General features: G+C 32.8%; 4 protein-coding genes across 4 annotated transcripts; 1 reads left to right on the top strand and 3 right to left on the bottom strand.

Annotated features, from left to right (window-relative positions):
• The first annotated feature begins 1,242 nt into the window (after nt 1-1,242).
• LOC106757542 (homeobox-leucine zipper protein ATHB-22) lies at nt 1,243-3,354 on the top strand. Its single transcript, XM_014640211.2, has 3 exons — nt 1,243-1,566; nt 2,055-2,377; nt 2,738-3,354. The coding sequence occupies exons 1-3, from the start codon at nt 1,476-1,478 to the stop codon at nt 2,981-2,983; spliced, it is 660 nt and encodes a 219-aa protein (XP_014495697.1). The 5' UTR covers nt 1,243-1,475; the 3' UTR covers nt 2,984-3,354.
• Nucleotides 3,355-6,496: 3,142 nt separating this feature from the next.
• On the bottom strand, nt 6,497-8,506 carry LOC106757111 (60S ribosomal protein L24). Its single transcript, XM_014639697.2, has 5 exons — nt 8,379-8,506; nt 7,785-7,860; nt 7,528-7,629; nt 7,141-7,289; nt 6,497-6,829 (listed from the first exon to the last, which is right to left on the bottom strand). The coding sequence occupies exons 1-5, from the start codon at nt 8,387-8,389 to the stop codon at nt 6,673-6,675; spliced, it is 495 nt and encodes a 164-aa protein (XP_014495183.1). The 5' UTR covers nt 8,390-8,506; the 3' UTR covers nt 6,497-6,672.
• A 1,650-nt stretch (nt 8,507-10,156) lies between these two features.
• LOC106757412 (sulfite exporter TauE/SafE family protein 4) lies at nt 10,157-14,639 on the bottom strand. Its single transcript, XM_014640081.2, has 13 exons — nt 13,805-14,639; nt 13,392-13,691; nt 13,152-13,311; nt 12,836-13,036; nt 12,646-12,707; nt 12,512-12,560; nt 12,247-12,302; nt 12,065-12,151; nt 11,929-11,979; nt 11,580-11,819; nt 11,399-11,492; nt 10,955-11,095; nt 10,157-10,862 (listed from the first exon to the last, which is right to left on the bottom strand). The coding sequence occupies exons 2-13, from the start codon at nt 13,548-13,550 to the stop codon at nt 10,780-10,782; spliced, it is 1,383 nt and encodes a 460-aa protein (XP_014495567.1). The 5' UTR covers nt 13,551-13,691; nt 13,805-14,639; the 3' UTR covers nt 10,157-10,779.
• A 1,344-nt stretch (nt 14,640-15,983) lies between these two features.
• LOC106757422 (late embryogenesis abundant protein At3g53040) lies at nt 15,984-17,253 on the bottom strand. Its single transcript, XM_014640091.2, has 2 exons — nt 16,463-17,253; nt 15,984-16,377 (listed from the first exon to the last, which is right to left on the bottom strand). Exons 1-2 carry the CDS (start codon nt 17,159-17,161, stop codon nt 16,156-16,158), a joined length of 921 nt encoding a protein of 306 aa, XP_014495577.1. The 5' UTR covers nt 17,162-17,253; the 3' UTR covers nt 15,984-16,155.
• Between the last annotated feature and the right edge of the window lie 19 nt (nt 17,254-17,272).

The following is a 17,272-nucleotide window of genomic DNA, read 5'->3' as shown; positions in this document are numbered from 1 at the left end:
GATTGGTCAATAGAATTATCAAGCAGTGATATAGTTGACATAGTTAAAATCATCAAAGAAGATTAATACAAATTAATCTAGTAATAATAATTACTGTGTGAGTGGATTATAATTAGGCCGACAGTAAATAAAAACTCTTTATAATTTGTATAAATAAAAAGTCTAAATAAAATAATTAGTTACATAATTATTGTATTTAATATTTGAGTATGTTAATCAATTCTGAATTAAACATCGAAATACATGTGTTATTATAGGATAAGAGTTGACCGATCGGGTATGATTGTGTGTTAAGTTGAATGGACCAGGATACAGAAAAGAACTTCACAGCCGATCGGATACGACAGCAGTTGAGTAGAGTTAATGCGTAATCAATATGGTAACTACTATTGATGAGTGATTAATGTTGGCATTAATAATCATTAAGAGGTAAACTAATAGGTCATATTCTTTTAAACCCTATAAATACAAGTTTAATTTCGAGGTAATGGACACTTTTTTTCATAATTGAATTACTTTACACTTTCAGAGAAAAAATTCCCATTTCAACATCAAAGTGTCTTTTGTAAGTCAACATCCAATGAAAGTAAATATTTGTCCAGAAAAAAATATTGTGCATGAATTATCATCGTCCAATATTAAAGGAATGAGAGAAATTTATTATCTAACATATCATTGACAACCTTGTGAGAAGAAGAAAACAAAGAATTAAATTATCTTGAAAACTCAACCGGTCCTTGCAAACACAAATAAACTCAATCTACGGATTTTGAGTAATCACGTGCTTTCATAATCAATTTTAGTAATATTATTTGGACTTATATATTACATCACATGATTTATCTTATGACATTCAAACATACAAGAGTTATTGTAAAAGAAATGGTATAAGAGTGATATCATGAAGGCTACTCAGTGGCCAACTCAACACACGGTTCCCCCTTTTCACACCTTTTTCTGACAAGCGTTGTCCCTTCCCTTAGTTTCCACCTTAACACAAGACACTGTTGCTCTCAAAAGGAAAGAAGAACAACCTCACACTTACAATTTACAAATGTCACTCTAATTAACCTTCCTTCGGTGCGCGTAACACTCTCTATAGCCCCGGATAGCTACAACTCTATATTTTCTCTCCAACTCTCTTAAAGTTAACTTTTATTTAAAAGGAGCTAGTGATGAAATAAATGCTCTGGATCTTATTTTCATAATGAAATTTATTAGCTAGAAGCATTGAAAAATTAAAGATTAATTAGCTGGCACCCAAAAAGAGAAAGGAATAAACAGCCTTTTGCTTCTCATAATAACAAGTCAGAACGATCGTGCAACACCTCACTGCCTTAGCTAAACTTCCTACACACATTTTTCTATCGGCCTACGTGGTCCAAGTCAATCCTCATATACAGTAAACCCATCAACCCATATAAGAGATCGTTTGGCAGATGGAATTCAATGGAAAGAGAGATCTCTAAAAAGATATGGATTGGCATTACACCACAAAACCATTTCTTCCTCACCCAGACACCTTAAGCTTCTTCTACAACTACAACAACAACAACCCTTATCCAGGTTAAACACCAACAAAATCTCAACTTGCATTTCTTTTCTACTTCCTTTGCTTTACGATTTTCAAATGCAGTTAGCTTCTATATATATGTGCGTGACTCAGTTAATAGCTTCCAAGAATCAGCCTATATTTTGCAACCACCCCATTTCAATATTTCTGAGTTTTGTATTAGTAACTTGAATTTCAAGTAATTGTCCCATTTTCTTGCTTTTCTGAAGATACTTAGCATAGGAAACACTGGCAAAAGCATATTCAGCTAGGACAACCTCTAAAAGATCAATCCGACAGTCTAAATGTTTATTTTAATATTTTCAAAGATAGAATACTTATGTTTTTTATCGTAAAACAGGTTAACCCTAGCTAAAATGCTTTCCTTCGTGTATTAGAGGCACGACTTTGTAATACTAAGAAGCGTAAATAGGTATTACCACCAGATCTTCAAATACCTTGCTGCTTTTCAAACGTAACCCTTTGTGTTGCATATGTTCAGGAGTGGAAGTGAAACAGGCGACATTGTTGGAGACAGGAGAAGGTTCTATTCCGGCAATGTACAACGGAAGCAAAGAGAAGAAGAAGCGGTTAACAAGCAACCAGTTAGAGTTATTGGAGAGGAGCTTCCAGGAGGAGATAAAGTTAGACCCTGAAAGGAAGATGAAACTTTCGAGGGAGCTAGGCCTTCAGCCTCGTCAAATCGCTGTTTGGTTCCAAAATAGACGTACGAGGTGGAAAACCAAGCAGCTTGAGCACTTATACGATGTTCTCAAGCACCAATATGATGTCATCTCCAACGAAAAGCAAATGCTTCAAGAAGAGGTATCTTCCAACTTCACTTTCACACACTCCCACACGCATTATAAATGTTTAGTTGCTTTTACACATATCCTTGTGTCTCTTCATGTAACTGCAAACCACATATCATACATTCAAACATCTCTCTTCATTTCAAGTTTGAATATAGTGGCTATCTGTCTCCTGCCTTGGTTTTCATCTCTAAGATTAGGGTTTGTGCCATGAAAGACACCCGGGGTGATAGAAATATGAAACTGTATATGTTATATGTTAACTGCATTACTATTTACGTCATGCAATGTTTTTGAGACAAAAGAAGCGTGTCTTGTTCAGCAAAAGTATGAAAAGAAACTTCAAATAATGTTTTGCTTTTGGTTGGTTCAGGTTGTGAAGTTGAAGGCAATGCTAAGTAAAGAGGAAGGTTTTGGGAAGCAAAGATTGGGTGGTTATGAAGAAATATCAGGAATAGAAACGGTAGAAAGCACTTCAGAGGGTCTAAGGGGTTCGAACAAGGCACAGGGAAAGAGTAACATTGAGCAGGTCGCAGATGAGGGTTTTTGCTCTTTCAGCGTGGAGGATTATAACACTGTTTCAGTGCCTTTCTGCCAGTGGCCTGTTATGCCTTATTAGCTATCATAATATAATTTATCCATAGTTAATGTTCCAAAAGTACGAACATTAGTATTAGTGTTGTTACGTAGAAGATGATATAACCTTTGTCTGAATGACATTAGGATCTGTGCAGACATGTCTGGTTGTAGTTATGACTCCTGAAACACCTAAGCAGCAGGGCATGCGTAATTTAACTTGTAGTTTAGTTTCAAGTAATTAATTGACTTGCATAAAGTCTTATTATTACGTACTATACCTACTTACTTCTGTGGCTACCACTTTATCTATCATACTTACCACGTAGTTTAGTGGTCCCAAATCATTATTTTTTATTTTACTTTTATATTGGAGGTTTCATTTGTAGTCAGATTGACAAATTCGGATTCTCCCTTCAGACCAGATCAGTTTGGTAAGGAAGAAGAGTAATTTATTGACTATCAATCACTGCATGATAATTTGATTCATGGTCTATAAATTAATCTTACTCCATTCTTGAAATTTTTTATTTTAGGAGGTTTCCTGTCTAAAAAAAGCTTCAGTGATTAAATTCTTTCTCGAGTTACAAAGATAAAGTTATAAGATAGGTTTGATGCTTAGACGAGACTTTAATTAATTTTTATAAACAATATCATTTATTTATATATATAATTATATCTTTTATTAGATAGTTTAATATTTTATAATTTTATTATACTTAAATTAATATTTTTATATCATATCTATTATTATATTATTAAATAAAATATAATAAATAATTTAATATATTTATTGACTATAATCTAATTATTAATTTTGTTAATTTCTTAGAAAATAAACTTACAACATTTAATAAAACAGTATGTAGTATATTGTGATAAAGTTTTAAACACAATAATAAAAGAAACATGAAATTTAGTCAAAATGTGATAATATTATATTAATTCTAATTAAATTTAGACTAATTTTTGTTATAATTACTAAATATTATATATATATATATATATATATATATATATATATATATATTAATTATTAAAATGAAATAAATAATTGGTAGAAATTAAGTATGAATTTAAGTTATACATTAAAAGAAAAAAAAACATGTAATATAAAAATTTATAAATTTAATATTTATAAATTCATTATTTTAAATTTTTAAATTAGTTTAATTCAGATCTAAATGAATTTTTTACACAATAAAATTAAATGACTATTTTATGTGCTTTAAACTATGTTTAGTAATTAAGAAAAATTAAATATATTAAATAATCAAAGATCTTAATATCCTATCATTTTTCTATATAGGAAACAACTAAGTTTATTGAAATTAACTTTTTGGATTAACAAAATATCCCTAAATATTATTAGTTCACAACTTTTGCGCATGTAAAAAAGAACATTTTCATTTTCTCTTCAGCCTCGAGTCAGAAATTGCAATTACAAGTAGCAGTTTTGAATTTAATATTAAATAATGGAATTCTGCAATTCAAGAAAAGTTGCTCAGCACATAATGAAGTTACATATTGAAGTGAGTTTGTATACATTATTATATTTAATTTAGTTTAACTATATCAGTCTAAATAAATATATATATATATATATATATATATATATATATATATATATATATATATATATATATATTAGATGAGTCAGTTAATGAATAATAGATGACTATTATTCTTTTATTAGACGAGTCTTATCATATATATTAGAAAAGTATGTTTATATACTAATTAGACGGATTTAATAATATATATTAGATCAGTATGTTTAAATATTAATTAGATAAGTCTAAAAACATATTATATGAATTTATCAATATAATAATTAGATAAATTTAATAATACACATTAGACCAATCTCTTTAAATACTATTTTATATTTGTAGAGAGTCTATTCTATATATTTTTACATGCACCCTTTGTATTTTTAAAATCTATCTTATATTTTTACACATGCTTTATTCTTTATATTTTATACAAAGTCTTATATAGACATATTGACTTTTTAAACTTATAAATTATTTTTCACATTGGTTTTATATAAAATTTAAGTATAAACTTGAAAATAATAATAATTATTTTCAACCCCTAAATCTCTTTCAATAAACACATAAATAAATATCAATTCGTATATACCCAAGTTTAAAACTAGTTATATATTTAAAAAAAATATAAAACATTTCTTAAAAGTTAAATTTATTAATAAAGTGTAATGTATTTAGATCTATCAATAAAATTGATTAATAAATAGACCAGCATTTGGACGTTTGTTTAAAGTGAATCTCGAATAACCTAATAAAGAACTAGAATAGGATAAATAAGTGAAGTCTAATTAATGTTTACTCCATGTGAGGTAGGAGAGAAAACTTAGTTGAGACCTTTAACAAAAAAAAAAAAAAGAACTATTTATTATTTCAACTTGTTTAATAAATCAGATTTGGTCCCCATTTATAAATATATTAATAATTGATTCTTCATATTATCACAAGATTGGTGATGGTTATGAAGATTTCAAAAACCGTAATATTTGAATGTTACATCTGACATATTGGTTTAAACATAAATTTCGGAGATTTATAATGAATGTACACCATATGGAGGTTAATCTTTTATCTTTTATTCCACTCATTTTATAATTATTACAAATACAAAATTCTTGATTCAGTATTTTATGATCTTTAAAATTGATCCCTAACTTGATCCAATTATAAAATTACGGGTGTTGCTTCCTGCACTCTATCACAGTTCTTTATCCACCCATAAAAAATCCTACCGATTTTTTTTTTTCAGTAATAAAAGTGGGTGATTGCTGTCCGTTAAAAATTTTCCGGAACTGTTCTTGTATTCCTTAAGTGTTAGGGTACAGGTAGAAAAATGATGGGTGTAGGAAGTAATTCCCTAAAAGTATCTATTGTGAGAATGATAATGCAGAGATAAACCCATAACATAACCCATGAAAAGACAATCTGAAAATTATAGTCCATCGCAATACCAGGATAGCCCGTCAAGAAAACAAAAAGGAAATTTAAGTGGAATTCTATTCAATTTTCATGTCAAACCTTGATTGAAAAGAGTTCTAATTGTTACCTCGAGTTTAAAAATGAACTCTTAATCAGTTAACTCGGAGAATCTTACAAATTAAAAGAAATGTAAAAGAGCTTATACGAACTAATCAAATGAAAGGCAAGAAACATGTAGGAATTATCGACAACAATGTTGAAATGGGAGTTTTCTGTACCCATATCAGGATTGGATTGTAATGTCTTAAGATAGTTGTTTTCTAACAACCTTTTAACCATATACTAGATTGAATGAATAGGAGTTAAATAGATAAGAAATAGTTGCTTCGAATCAAAATTTGGTATGGTAATGCAAGCCTACAATGCAAATCGGGCACTGTGCATGGTGAAAACAATTGGAAGATTCTATAATGAACATAATTGCAAAACATGAGTAGCCACGTCATTGGGCGTCCCCCATCTAGGTCAAATTCAGAAACCAAAAAAGAACCAATAAAAACAGCTGGTTAAACGACGAATAACGTGAATAAGGAGGCGGAAGCGGAATGCATTCAATAACTAGGTACTTTCTGAAGCTCCAAAACAGGTTTAATTAAACAGTAAAATAAAAGATTAATCATGCAAATTAAATATCAGTACGGTACAGAAGTTTGAAAACAACACTATTTTAATTGTAGCAAAAATAGGAACAAAACTTAAAAGCTCAGCGCTTCCCGCCTCCACCACCGAGTTTGGGACCTTTAGGCATAGCACCCTTGGAAACATTTCCTTTACCTCCTGCTTTTTGTGACTTAGCTGCAACTTCGGCTTTCTTAGCCTTCTTCTCATCCTTTGTCTTCTTGATCCTCTCCTTAATTTCACTGCACCACAACATCCAAGATTCAGATGCATGTGTAATCCACGTTTGAAAATAAAAGAGCTCTTAAAATGCAAGGCTCTGAAGCAGAACTACGGATTCAAGCAAGTGAGTAAAATAAATAAAAAAAAAAAAAGTTCATAACACTAGAAATAAGGCAGGAAATTATTAAGAGGATTAAGCTTTTCTAAAGCGAGTGGTGAACAGAGAGTAAAGCGTAATTATAATAGTTGATCAGAAAATGAATGACTAAAAATGTTATTAAATATGCACATATCTAACGGAATGAAGGGGCAGGAATTAACAAAAACACACCGAAGGGCAGCTTCCCTAGCTGCGTCTCTAACTTCTGGCTTCTCAGTTCTCTTCTTCTGGATAACTTCCAAAGTGGCACCGACAATGGACCTAGAGTAAGGCTTCTTGGCAGCACGTCTTCTCTTCTTCACAGCTTCTTGAGCAATGTCCTACACATCCCATTCACACAAGTAATTGAATCAAATGCATGCAGCAACTGAGGAATGCGTAATCTGTTTTTATGTGAAATTCGAATAACTATGCACTAGGCAAAATCGGACGACCGAATTCGGTAAAAAAGCAACATTTTCATTCCTAGACCGGTTCTTCAATGCCAATGGAAATTCTCATTTTATCTCTATACACATTAATTGTTGCATCTTTCAGACATTTAAATTAAAAAAATACCTTCTTGTGTTGCTTCCTGTACATTGCAGTCCAGGTAAGCTTTGATGGCTTCAAGCGGTTGTGGAAATACCTCTTGCATTTGGAATTGGCAAAGAGGAAAACCTGTAGATTCCACAAACAAATACCCTCTTTTCAATATCATAACTAATGACAAACAAAAACCGTCACAACTAATAACCATTAAGTTGCATCAAACAGGACAAGATTTAAATAATGTGATAAATGGACCCTAAATTCAACAAGACATTATATGTCACCTGAGAATCACCGCGAACAAATCTAATGCCTTTTCCTGGGTAAATCTTGGCACCACTGAATCTGCATAGTTCAGTTCTGATACAGGAATACAAAACATTAATAACTCATTGTCCTCTATGAAAAATAATTATCCATAGATCAAACATAATGCGTAAGACACTGAATAGTTTAGCTGAAACTATGTTCAGCAATCTACAAGACTTATGCGCCTGAACTTTTTCAGAAGCTTAAAAAAAAAAAAAACACATTCTCCGCCATGTTTTCAAAACCTATCGATGTCTCTAAAAGTCAGAAGATTTCAAACAGAAACTCAGATTAAAGAAGCAGATGCAAAACTATTCCAGAGACGCGGTTGAGGAATTGAATTGAAGTCAGTAAGCAGAGAATGATGGTGATATACATATTGTGGAATTAATTTTCGACGCAAACAACGAACAACGAGATTAAAAACGAGATAAACTACAACAAACAACGATTTTAGAGTACAGATAAGTGTATGCATCCGAACCCAATAATTATAGAAGAAAGCAACTGCTATGAGATCCTACAAAAGGAGCTAAAGGAAAAAGAAGAAAGTGTTCATGAAAACTCACTTGAGGACCATGGCTGCTGCTTCAGGTGTGGCTGCTCAGTGTAAACCCTAAAACCTAATTCTCCCTGAATCTCTCTATACTCCGAATATAAAACCATATAAATGCACTCCTGGGCCCAAATTAAATAGCCTGGTCCATAAGAATCCTAATTATCATTTGGGCTTCGCCAATGAGCCCATATAAGAAGAAGAAAGGAGATAATGAATAAAAAATAAATATTTTTTAAAATGAAATAAAACAATTAATAAAAGAGGCAAAACTTATCGCGGGAGGATTTTAATTAGATTGAAATCTGTTTTTTTTTTAAAACCAAAAGTTCCAATATTAAAAGAAAATTACGCGTGTTGATTGAACTGTTCCAGCATACAAAATTGTACCACCGAATGGCTGAATAATTGATATTGTTCTAAAGGGTTTAGAATCTTCAGAACAAATGCGGTGCAGAAGGACATGATTTCAAGTATCGTGTTTTGATTAGTTAAAAAACTTTATTTAAGCATATTATGGTGATTAGAAATGAGATTAAAATCAAATTACTTTTACCTTAAAAATTAACCTCAATTAGCTTTATTAAAATAAGTTTAAAAATTTAATTTACAGAGATGTTTCTCGATTTAGATATAATGAATGTTTAACCTGAATCAATTTAATCAAATCTAAATAAATTAAATCAAATAATAGTAAATTCAAATACTAAATTAACCTTTGTACTACTTATTATTATGCATGGATTATAATGATGTTTTTAATTTATTTATTTTTGCATAGTTATATAGCATGACATTCCAACAATTAAATCATTCCCACTTGATTTTTTTTTTATAATAATAAGAGTAAAATTGAAACTTCAAAACTTATACCAACTATCTAAACACTTCATTACTAGATTGGTCATTTTAAGATTTTAAATATGCTTAAACTTTCTTTTAGAAAGAATATTGACTCCAAATGTCCTACTACAAATGTTCAAAAAATAGGATTATGATTCAATGGACTAAATAATTAATTTAACCCTACCTTTTAAGAAAATTACAAAACAATCAAACACTCATGGACTAAACAAAACCTTAACCTCAAATCAATATTGTTTTGGGATGTATGTCTAAGACTTGTGATCGGTTTCTAACATTAAGTATAGTTTGTTTGTTTGTGTTGTTTGAATGTTGGATTGAATCTTTTAATTCTATCAGAAAGTATTTGTAAAAGGCATCTCCATCTAAATTCAATAAATGATCGATTGGCATAGTATTAATATAGTGATATATATATATATATATATATATATATATATATATATATATATATATATATATATATATATATATGAAAGTCATACCTTAAAGCTTTATTTATATTAGTTGTTATGAGTTTTTTTTTTTCTCAACCTAATCACAGTTCAATCATACTTTAGTTGGTAGTAACATATGGATTTGTCATTATCATCGTTAATCTGACCATTTTATAACTTGTCGACCATATTATTTAGTTAAGATGGTCAATCACAAGTGATATATTCAAAAAGTTGATCTAGTTGAACTAAAGGGACTTTCTAGAGTAGGTGGCCAAAAATGGTTGACCAAATAAACTAGACTAAAAATGGTTGATCTAGAATAACTCAACTTAGAATAGTCAACCAAAAGTAATCGGTCTATAGGAACTCCAGTCCAAATAAACTCAATCCAAAAAATCATTAATTTTGGAGTTAGATAATTGAGTTGATGATTGGTGTTTCGAAGTTGACCAGATGGGCATACCAAACGCTAGAAAGATAATAGTTGTTTTGCGATAAATTGTATTCAATTGATTTACAGCGATCAAATAATAACTTTTTTATACAAGCAAGTACAGAGACATTCTTTGAACTACTCGCTCAGAAGCAAACCTTTCAACCTTAAACAATCCAATGGACATGTGAAGATCCGATGCAAAAGAAATAAAAAATCCTTCATGTTTTGCCATCAGTCAGTCGCATAACAACTCAACCACAAACTGATTTTCTTCCCTTTAATAGCCTTATTTATTACACAGGAAAGGAACTTCCGATGGTCAACCAAACATTGACCAACATTCCTGAAAGTTGTTGTCGTACCCTGAATACACAAGCTTTTCTCACACTGAGTCTAGAACTGAATGGAGGCTCAACAGAAACTTAAAAAATATACATATCAAACAAATGTTGCACTGCAATGAGAAGAGTGTTAGCCAGTAGCTAACATTCAACTACAATCATTGTTTCACACAAGGGAGGGCAAGCTACCATTATTTGATACTTGAAGAGGAAGGATCTCCTTGTCGGTGACCAACATTCATGACTCTCTATAGTCCTATCCTCAATTTCCAACCATTTTTTACACACTCCACAATGTTGTCTTCGTTTGCCACCTGCTGTACACTACATGAATCACTGACTGCTGCAGAAGTCTAAAAAACCCATGAACTCACGGTCTTGGATCATTTTAATGCTCTTGTCAATACCAACCACACCTGAAAGGAAATGGCTCAAACATATAGTTGAACATTGGCGCATAAACCATATACATAAATCAGCAAATGTCTTTGGATTTGAATAGCTTTACCCATGGTGAGAGCGCTAGCAAAAATGACCCCTGAGAGGATGAATACAATGATTGAAGCTCTCTCGAGAACTTCCATCAATTTCCTTACAAAATACTGTCCCCAAAAGCCAGCCAGGACAGACACTGCAGTGAGGTATAACGCTACAAAAGAAATGTGACAAATGCAATAAGCATGGAGCAGATCAGATCATTTTCACCACAGGGTGTTATTTTAGTATGTGTTCAAGCTCTAAGGCCCTAGTGAAAAAGAAGCCTTTTTGAAAAGGAAGCCAAGTGAAAAATGGATAGTAAACATAGCATATGGTGGAACACAATATGTAGCCATCTTTGCCTGTTTGTTTCCACATGAACCTGTCACTTAAACTCTTAAATGGTAGGGAGTGACAATTTAAAGGCAAGACAGATTGCAAAGAGATGTAAGCTTGAAAATATTATGAAAATTACCAAAAGGAATGGGAAACCTCTTGAGAAGGTAGAATTCCACCACAGACAAAGATGATGAAAACATCATCACAAATGTTGCTGTTGCACTAGCAACCTGTAATTTGAACAAGAACACGTCTTTGGAAGTTAAGTTGCTTCAACATTATTGTCAATCAAACTGTCTCTTGCATATGCAACTTACCTGGGGGATGACACCAATCTCGATGAGCAGAGGGCCCAAAATGAATCCACCTCCAGAACCAAGTAGGCCTCCCACAGTTCCTCCCAAAATGCCACATAGCGCACAAAATAAAATGTGCAGAACAGTCCATTCAATTGATGCCTCACAAATGTATTCCAGGTTTCCTGTGCTCATTCTCTCTTTGTAATCCCTGTACAACTTCGCTGCTTCATAGCCAAATACCAAAAGTGCAATAGGAAACTGAAACAGAAAGAAGAAAGGTGCATGTCAATACGTTTGATTTGACCCCACTGCATAGTAGTAAGTTAAGTAACAAGTTGTGCTAGTGGAATTGATGCTCCCATTGTACCTGTAAGCTGAAAAGCACCCAATACCATTCACTGCAGACCTCTACTGTATTCTGCAGACCCACAATAAATAGACTTATAACAAAGAAATAATAAGTGAACAGATTTGTGATGTGAATTGGAGAGAGGAGGACTTGCCTTGATGACTTGAAGTAGTAGGAAAGAAACCCACACGACCATTAGTACCAAAATCCTTTTCCACTTGAGATTGAAACAAAAAATTTGCTGAGGTGTTGTTCAAGGGAGAGAACAAAAAAAAAAAAGTCAGGTTTCTCCTCATCACCTACTATGACTCGATGAAAAACTGAGACTTTGCATACCATTGGTGACTTCTCTTCTTTAGGAATCAACTGCTCATATTCTGTATCAACTAGAACTGCGCATAAAATGAAATATCTTCATTTTAAGAACTATATTCGCAGGGCACGCTTGACAGAAAAACTATTTCTTATTTCAAAATTTTATAACTTTTATGTACTGATTAATTTGAAAATGGTTGAATTAGTAAATCCCAAATAAAGTGCTTTTTGTTCTTAGTAAAGAAATGGTTTAAAGTATATATATATGTATATAATCTTTACTTACGTTCCCCGTGAGAATTAACGAAAGTTGCCTTTTGCCTGGCCATTTCTTTCTGCAATTAGCAAACACAAACATTACGTTTGCCTCTGTTAAATGATTCCGTTGAAGAACCGCTATCTCAAGTGATGAAACTTTACCTTTAGAAGAGTCTCTTCCCTCCACATCTGAGTTCCCTTAAAGAAAGACCTTGAAGAGGTACCTGTCAAAAGGTAAAAGAACATTTTTCACCATTTATCAGCAGAGACCAACGAAGAACTGATTCATCCAAAGCAGGGTTTGTTTTATAAGTAAACTTTTCTGCTAAAATAAATGACATGAGAGAGAGACCAATGAAGAGAATAATGATAAGGACAGTGATGAGCCAGTAGGGGAAGACAACACTGAGCGCTACACCAACAGTTATACCAAGCATGAGCATGGGCTGAAAAATAAGTCCCAGATCATAGTCTATTATAGGCACCTCTTTGGTTGGATGAGGCACTCTCAGGTTATACCAAACAGATGCTGTTGACGCCCCCATTATCATACCTGAAAAAAAGTGAACAATATCACACTCGGTCACAAAACAAGAACCAAAAAACCTAAGTCTGTGGACGTTCTCACATGTCACAACGTGAAAGAATAAAAGAGAGAGCTTTATTACATTTAGAGAGAGCAGCAGCAGACTTGGTATCAAAACCCACAATAAGAGTGAGCATGGGAACGAAAATGCCTCCCCCACCTACCCCTCCAACGGTTCCAAAAGCTGATCCAAGAAACCCAATAACCGTGGCCAACGCAACTCTCCACCCCGGCTTCAATTCCTGCACCCCCAACAAAGAAAGCATTAGTCTTTTTTCCCACAACGATAGCGTGACAGAGAAGAGATGAAGGTGTGACACACAGGCCAAACTTTGTCGTTTTCGGATCCATGATTGAGAGAGGGAGGAGACAATGACGCATCATGTTTGAAGTCGGAGATTCCGGCGAGGAACAGCGCAAAGAAAAGAGCGACGGCAGAGAAAGAGGATAGGAGATAGATAAGGAAGAGTTTGGTGGACATTGATGGCGGCCAACGCAAGATTTTGGTAACCCAAAAGATAAACAACCTTGAAGGAGATAGATAGATGCATATACATCTATAGATATTAGATAATCACGTTGTGGCTTGCGTCCTAGGGCGTTCTCCACCAAAACTACACAACTGCAGAAAACATGACAGACATCATTGCTCTTTTGCTATTTTTGTCTCTTAAAAATGTTAATAATTGCTACTAATGGAACTGTATTGATTAACAAAACTACACAAAAACATACATGGTACGTGCTTTGTTTGAACAAATAATCGTTACATAGATAAAATAGTATGTTGAGTGCAATGCCAAACTTTCTAATCATGGCACTTCTGATCATTTATAGCAAAAAGAATGTTTAACCATCAACATCTTCTCTTCTTTATGAAAGGACGTGGATTATATATACGATAAAGGTTTATCGTATATAAAATTTTAATAAATTATAATTTTACAATCCATAATATTTAACTACTTTTATCATTCACGTTCACCTAATGTGAACCTCAGGCACGTGATACTGCGCTTCAACTATTGATGTTCCGCTTCACCAACCAAACAGTGACGGGGTGCAATTCCTCACTGACAATTGTGATTGGCTTAAGTTTGATTAGATTCAGCTCTACAATAATTATTCTCTATTTTTCTTTTAAAGAATTTATCCAAATTAAAAAGGCTAACCTTTACTATAGTATATTAATTTTGATGAATAGTTCTTGTTAGATATTTTAGCTGGTTAATTTTAATGAGTTTTTTGGTAGTAAAATTTAATTTATTTTTTATAACAGATATTTTAATCTAATATCACTTAAATCAAGATAATGTGAGTTATTTTTTGGTAAGAAAGTTTAATTTATTTTTTATAAAAGATATTTAATCTAATATCACTTAAATCAATATAATGTAAGTCTGTTTGTGCGAGTATGACTCGTTAGCCTAAAAGCTAAAAGCTCTATTTTGTAGGAAAAAGAAGAGAGAAATATGGATAGGCTGTTAGGAAAGAAATATTAACATTTGAATTAATGTAATGCAGTTTAATATATCTACTATTTTTTTAAAGAAGTTTAGAGACTAAAAGTTAACTCTTATTTATATATTAAATCACCATGCTTAAAATTTAAATTTAGTAATATAAGTTCTTAAATTCAAAAAATATATTCAATTCTTATTTTGAAAATCTTTGGAAGTCTAGAAAGATCTCCTTGATCTGTAAATATAAAATATGATATAGAACTGAATCACATAGAATAAATTAAAAGTAGAATAAATTTGTTTGTAGTTCACTTGCTTTCATATCAGTATCATAGGAGATTTTTTTTTCCCACATTTACCTTTCAAATTTAAATGTTTTTTTAAAATCTCTTTTTATATCTTTTTTTTTTCTTTTACTGTTTTATTTGATTCTTTCAAAACTAACCAAATAAATAAAAATTATCTATAATTCATAATTTGTTATAAAAAAATAATACAAAGAAATTAAATATTGTCCAAAGTGGAATGAATGTTAAGAATAGTTATATCACACATCATTTCCAAAAGGCAATCATTCAAACCTTTTATTAATATAATAATAATAAATATTAAAATATTCATAAAAATGCATAAATTTGAATTTTTATTATATATACGTAAGTAAAATATAGTTTTTAAATAGTTGTAATAAATCTAAATAGAAATAGTTGTTAAGTGTGTATATTTGAAGTGGAATAATGTTAAACCGATTGACGTTGGAAATCTTAATATTTTTTTTCAAAAAAAAAAATCAAATTTGATTCACATACTTAAAAGATGAATATAACTTTTTTCCTTATTTTTCTCCGTAAGAAAATCTTTAAATTAAAATTCGAGTGAATGTAATGATAATGAAAGTTGAGATGGTATTCACTAAGGGTGTGTTCACTTGAGGCTGACAGGAGTGGGGAGAGTGATTGGATTTGAGAATAATTTTTTTTGCTGTTTATTTGAGTGAATTTGGAGATAAACAAGAGTGAATTTTAAAATAAATTTTGTGAGAATTGGTGTAAAATTTAGTTTATATGACAAATTAAAAAAATTTACTTCAAAATCTACTTTCGTTTACCTCCAAATTTACTCAAATAAACAACAAAAAATATTATCCTCAAATTCACTCAATCACTCCCCCCAATCACCTCCAAATTTACTCAAATAAACAACAAAAAATATTATCCTCAAATTCACTCAATCATTCTCCCCCAATCACCTCCGATCACCCCAAGTAAATACATATTATCCTCAAATTCACTCAATCATTCTCCCCCAATCACCTCCGATCACCCCAAGTAAACACAGTCTAAGAGTAAGAGTGGGTGAGGAGAGGGGAAAAAAAGAAATGAAAATAAAAGTAGAAGTTATTAAATAAGTTTTTAATTTTCAAGGATGTATATATAGTTACAACACACACATTATTAAAATGAAAAGTGATCCAAACTTTTTATTTAAATGTATGTATATGTACTATAGGAATGAAAGCTAGAGGGATGCTTCACCACAACAACTACAAATATCTTTTATTACAAAGCACATTATTATTGCTAATACTATTATACTTCATCCATAACACACACACACACGTGTTCACATTTTCTCCCTACGACGCTCCACACGAAGGATACCTTCTTCCTCCATCTCGCCGCCCAAGGCCCTCTCCGCCGCTTTCATAGCATCCGCCACCGCTCCCGGGCGAGACTCTTCCATTTTTATAACCACCTTCTCTCCTCCATGCCCCGTTCCATAGTCCTTATCCTGCACCCTCACCTCTTGGGTTCTTCGCCTGGTATCCTCCGCCGTTCCACCTACCTGTTCAAGGAAAAGGAAGAAACAATAAATAAATAGGAACCAAATCAATAACTCAACAGAAAAAGTCTTGCAAGTTGAAGTTAACCTTTGTTTCGTCTCTGGTGCCTGTGAAGTATCCCATAGCTCTTTTAGCAGCATCAGCAGCAGAGTCCTTCAACTCCCCAAGCTTCCCCGTTGCACTGTCCTTCCCTTCCTTAGCCTTCTCAGCAGTATAATCCTTGTACTCTGAAGCTTTCTGCACCGTAGCATCTTTAGCTTCCTTTGCCTTATCCACCGCATAGTCCTTGCTTTCTTTTGCTTTCTGAGTCGCAAAGTCCGTGTACTCCCCAGCCTTCTGCACCGTTGCATCCTTCGTTTCCTTCGCCTTCTGGGTCGCATAATCTGCATATTCCCCCATCTTCGACCCACCTTGCTCCTTCGTTATCCTCTCTCTGTTGGAATCATAAACCCCTGGCGAGGTCTCAACCGCATCTCGAGGCTTCCCAACCACCGCTTCCTTAGCGGCTCTGAACATGGACCCTATCACACCGGGTCTGTTCTCGCCGTAGTGCTGCTGCTCTTTGAATGTGGTGGCATTGTTGTCCCTCATTCTGTTAACATCCTCCAGATCCTTTGCGGCGAGCTTCGCAGCTGCTTCTGCTCGTGCTTGCTTAAAGTTGGCCTCGGAATGAAGGTCGTAGTTGTCGTTGCGCTCGTTCGCTCTGTTGATATCGCCGATGTCTTTGGCTGCAAGTTTGGCCGCTGCCTCCGCTCTGTCTCCCTTGAATTGCTGTCCCGACGCCATCGATCTTATGGGTTGATTGTACGATGTTGTCTCGAGTGTTAGAGCTGGTTGTGAGTTGTTTTTGAATGAACTTGAAGGTTGATGAATGAACAAGCATGCTTGAAGATATAT

The sequence above is a fragment of the Vigna radiata genome, chromosome 3 (assembly GCF_000741045.1).
Source record: "Vigna radiata var. radiata cultivar VC1973A chromosome 3, Vradiata_ver6, whole genome shotgun sequence".
NCBI classification, from domain to species: Eukaryota; Viridiplantae; Streptophyta; class Magnoliopsida; order Fabales; family Fabaceae; genus Vigna; species Vigna radiata.
The sequence above is the reverse complement of the archived record's forward strand: the minus strand, read 5'-3'. Positions and strand labels throughout refer to the sequence as shown.

Excerpts from the sequence above, each read along its gene's own strand:
- LOC106757542 (XM_014640211.2), top strand. The coding sequence starts at position 1,476 with ATGGATTGGCATTACACCACAAAACCATTTCTTCCTCACCCAGACACC. Across the intron at positions 1,567-2,054 it reads CAACAACAACCCTTATCCAG|GAGTGGAAGTGAAACAGGCG; the intron begins GTTAAACACCAA and ends GCATATGTTCAG. Across the intron at positions 2,378-2,737 it reads AGCAAATGCTTCAAGAAGAG|GTTGTGAAGTTGAAGGCAAT; the intron begins GTATCTTCCAAC and ends TGGTTGGTTCAG.
- LOC106757111 (XM_014639697.2), bottom strand. Across the intron at positions 7,630-7,784 it reads TTGTTCGCGGTGATTCTCAG|GTTTTCCTCTTTGCCAATTC; the intron begins GTGACATATAAT and ends TGGAATCTACAG. Across the intron at positions 7,290-7,527 it reads ACAGGAAGCAACACAAGAAG|GACATTGCTCAAGAAGCTGT; the intron begins GTATTTTTTTAA and ends TGGGATGTGTAG.
- LOC106757412 (XM_014640081.2), bottom strand. The coding sequence starts at position 13,550 with ATGTCCACCAAACTCTTCCTTATCTATCTCCTATCCTCTTTCTCTGCC. Across the intron at positions 11,096-11,398 it reads GAGGTTTCCCATTCCTTTTG|CGTTATACCTCACTGCAGTG; the intron begins GTAATTTTCATA and ends TTTCTTTTGTAG. Across the intron at positions 10,863-10,954 it reads TGCTAGCGCTCTCACCATGG|GTGTGGTTGGTATTGACAAG; the intron begins GTAAAGCTATTC and ends ATTTCCTTTCAG.
- LOC106757422 (XM_014640091.2), bottom strand. The coding sequence starts at position 17,161 with ATGGCGTCGGGACAGCAATTCAAGGGAGACAGAGCGGAGGCAGCGGCC. Across the intron at positions 16,378-16,462 it reads GCACCAGAGACGAAACAAAG|GTAGGTGGAACGGCGGAGGA; the intron begins GTTAACTTCAAC and ends TTCCTTGAACAG.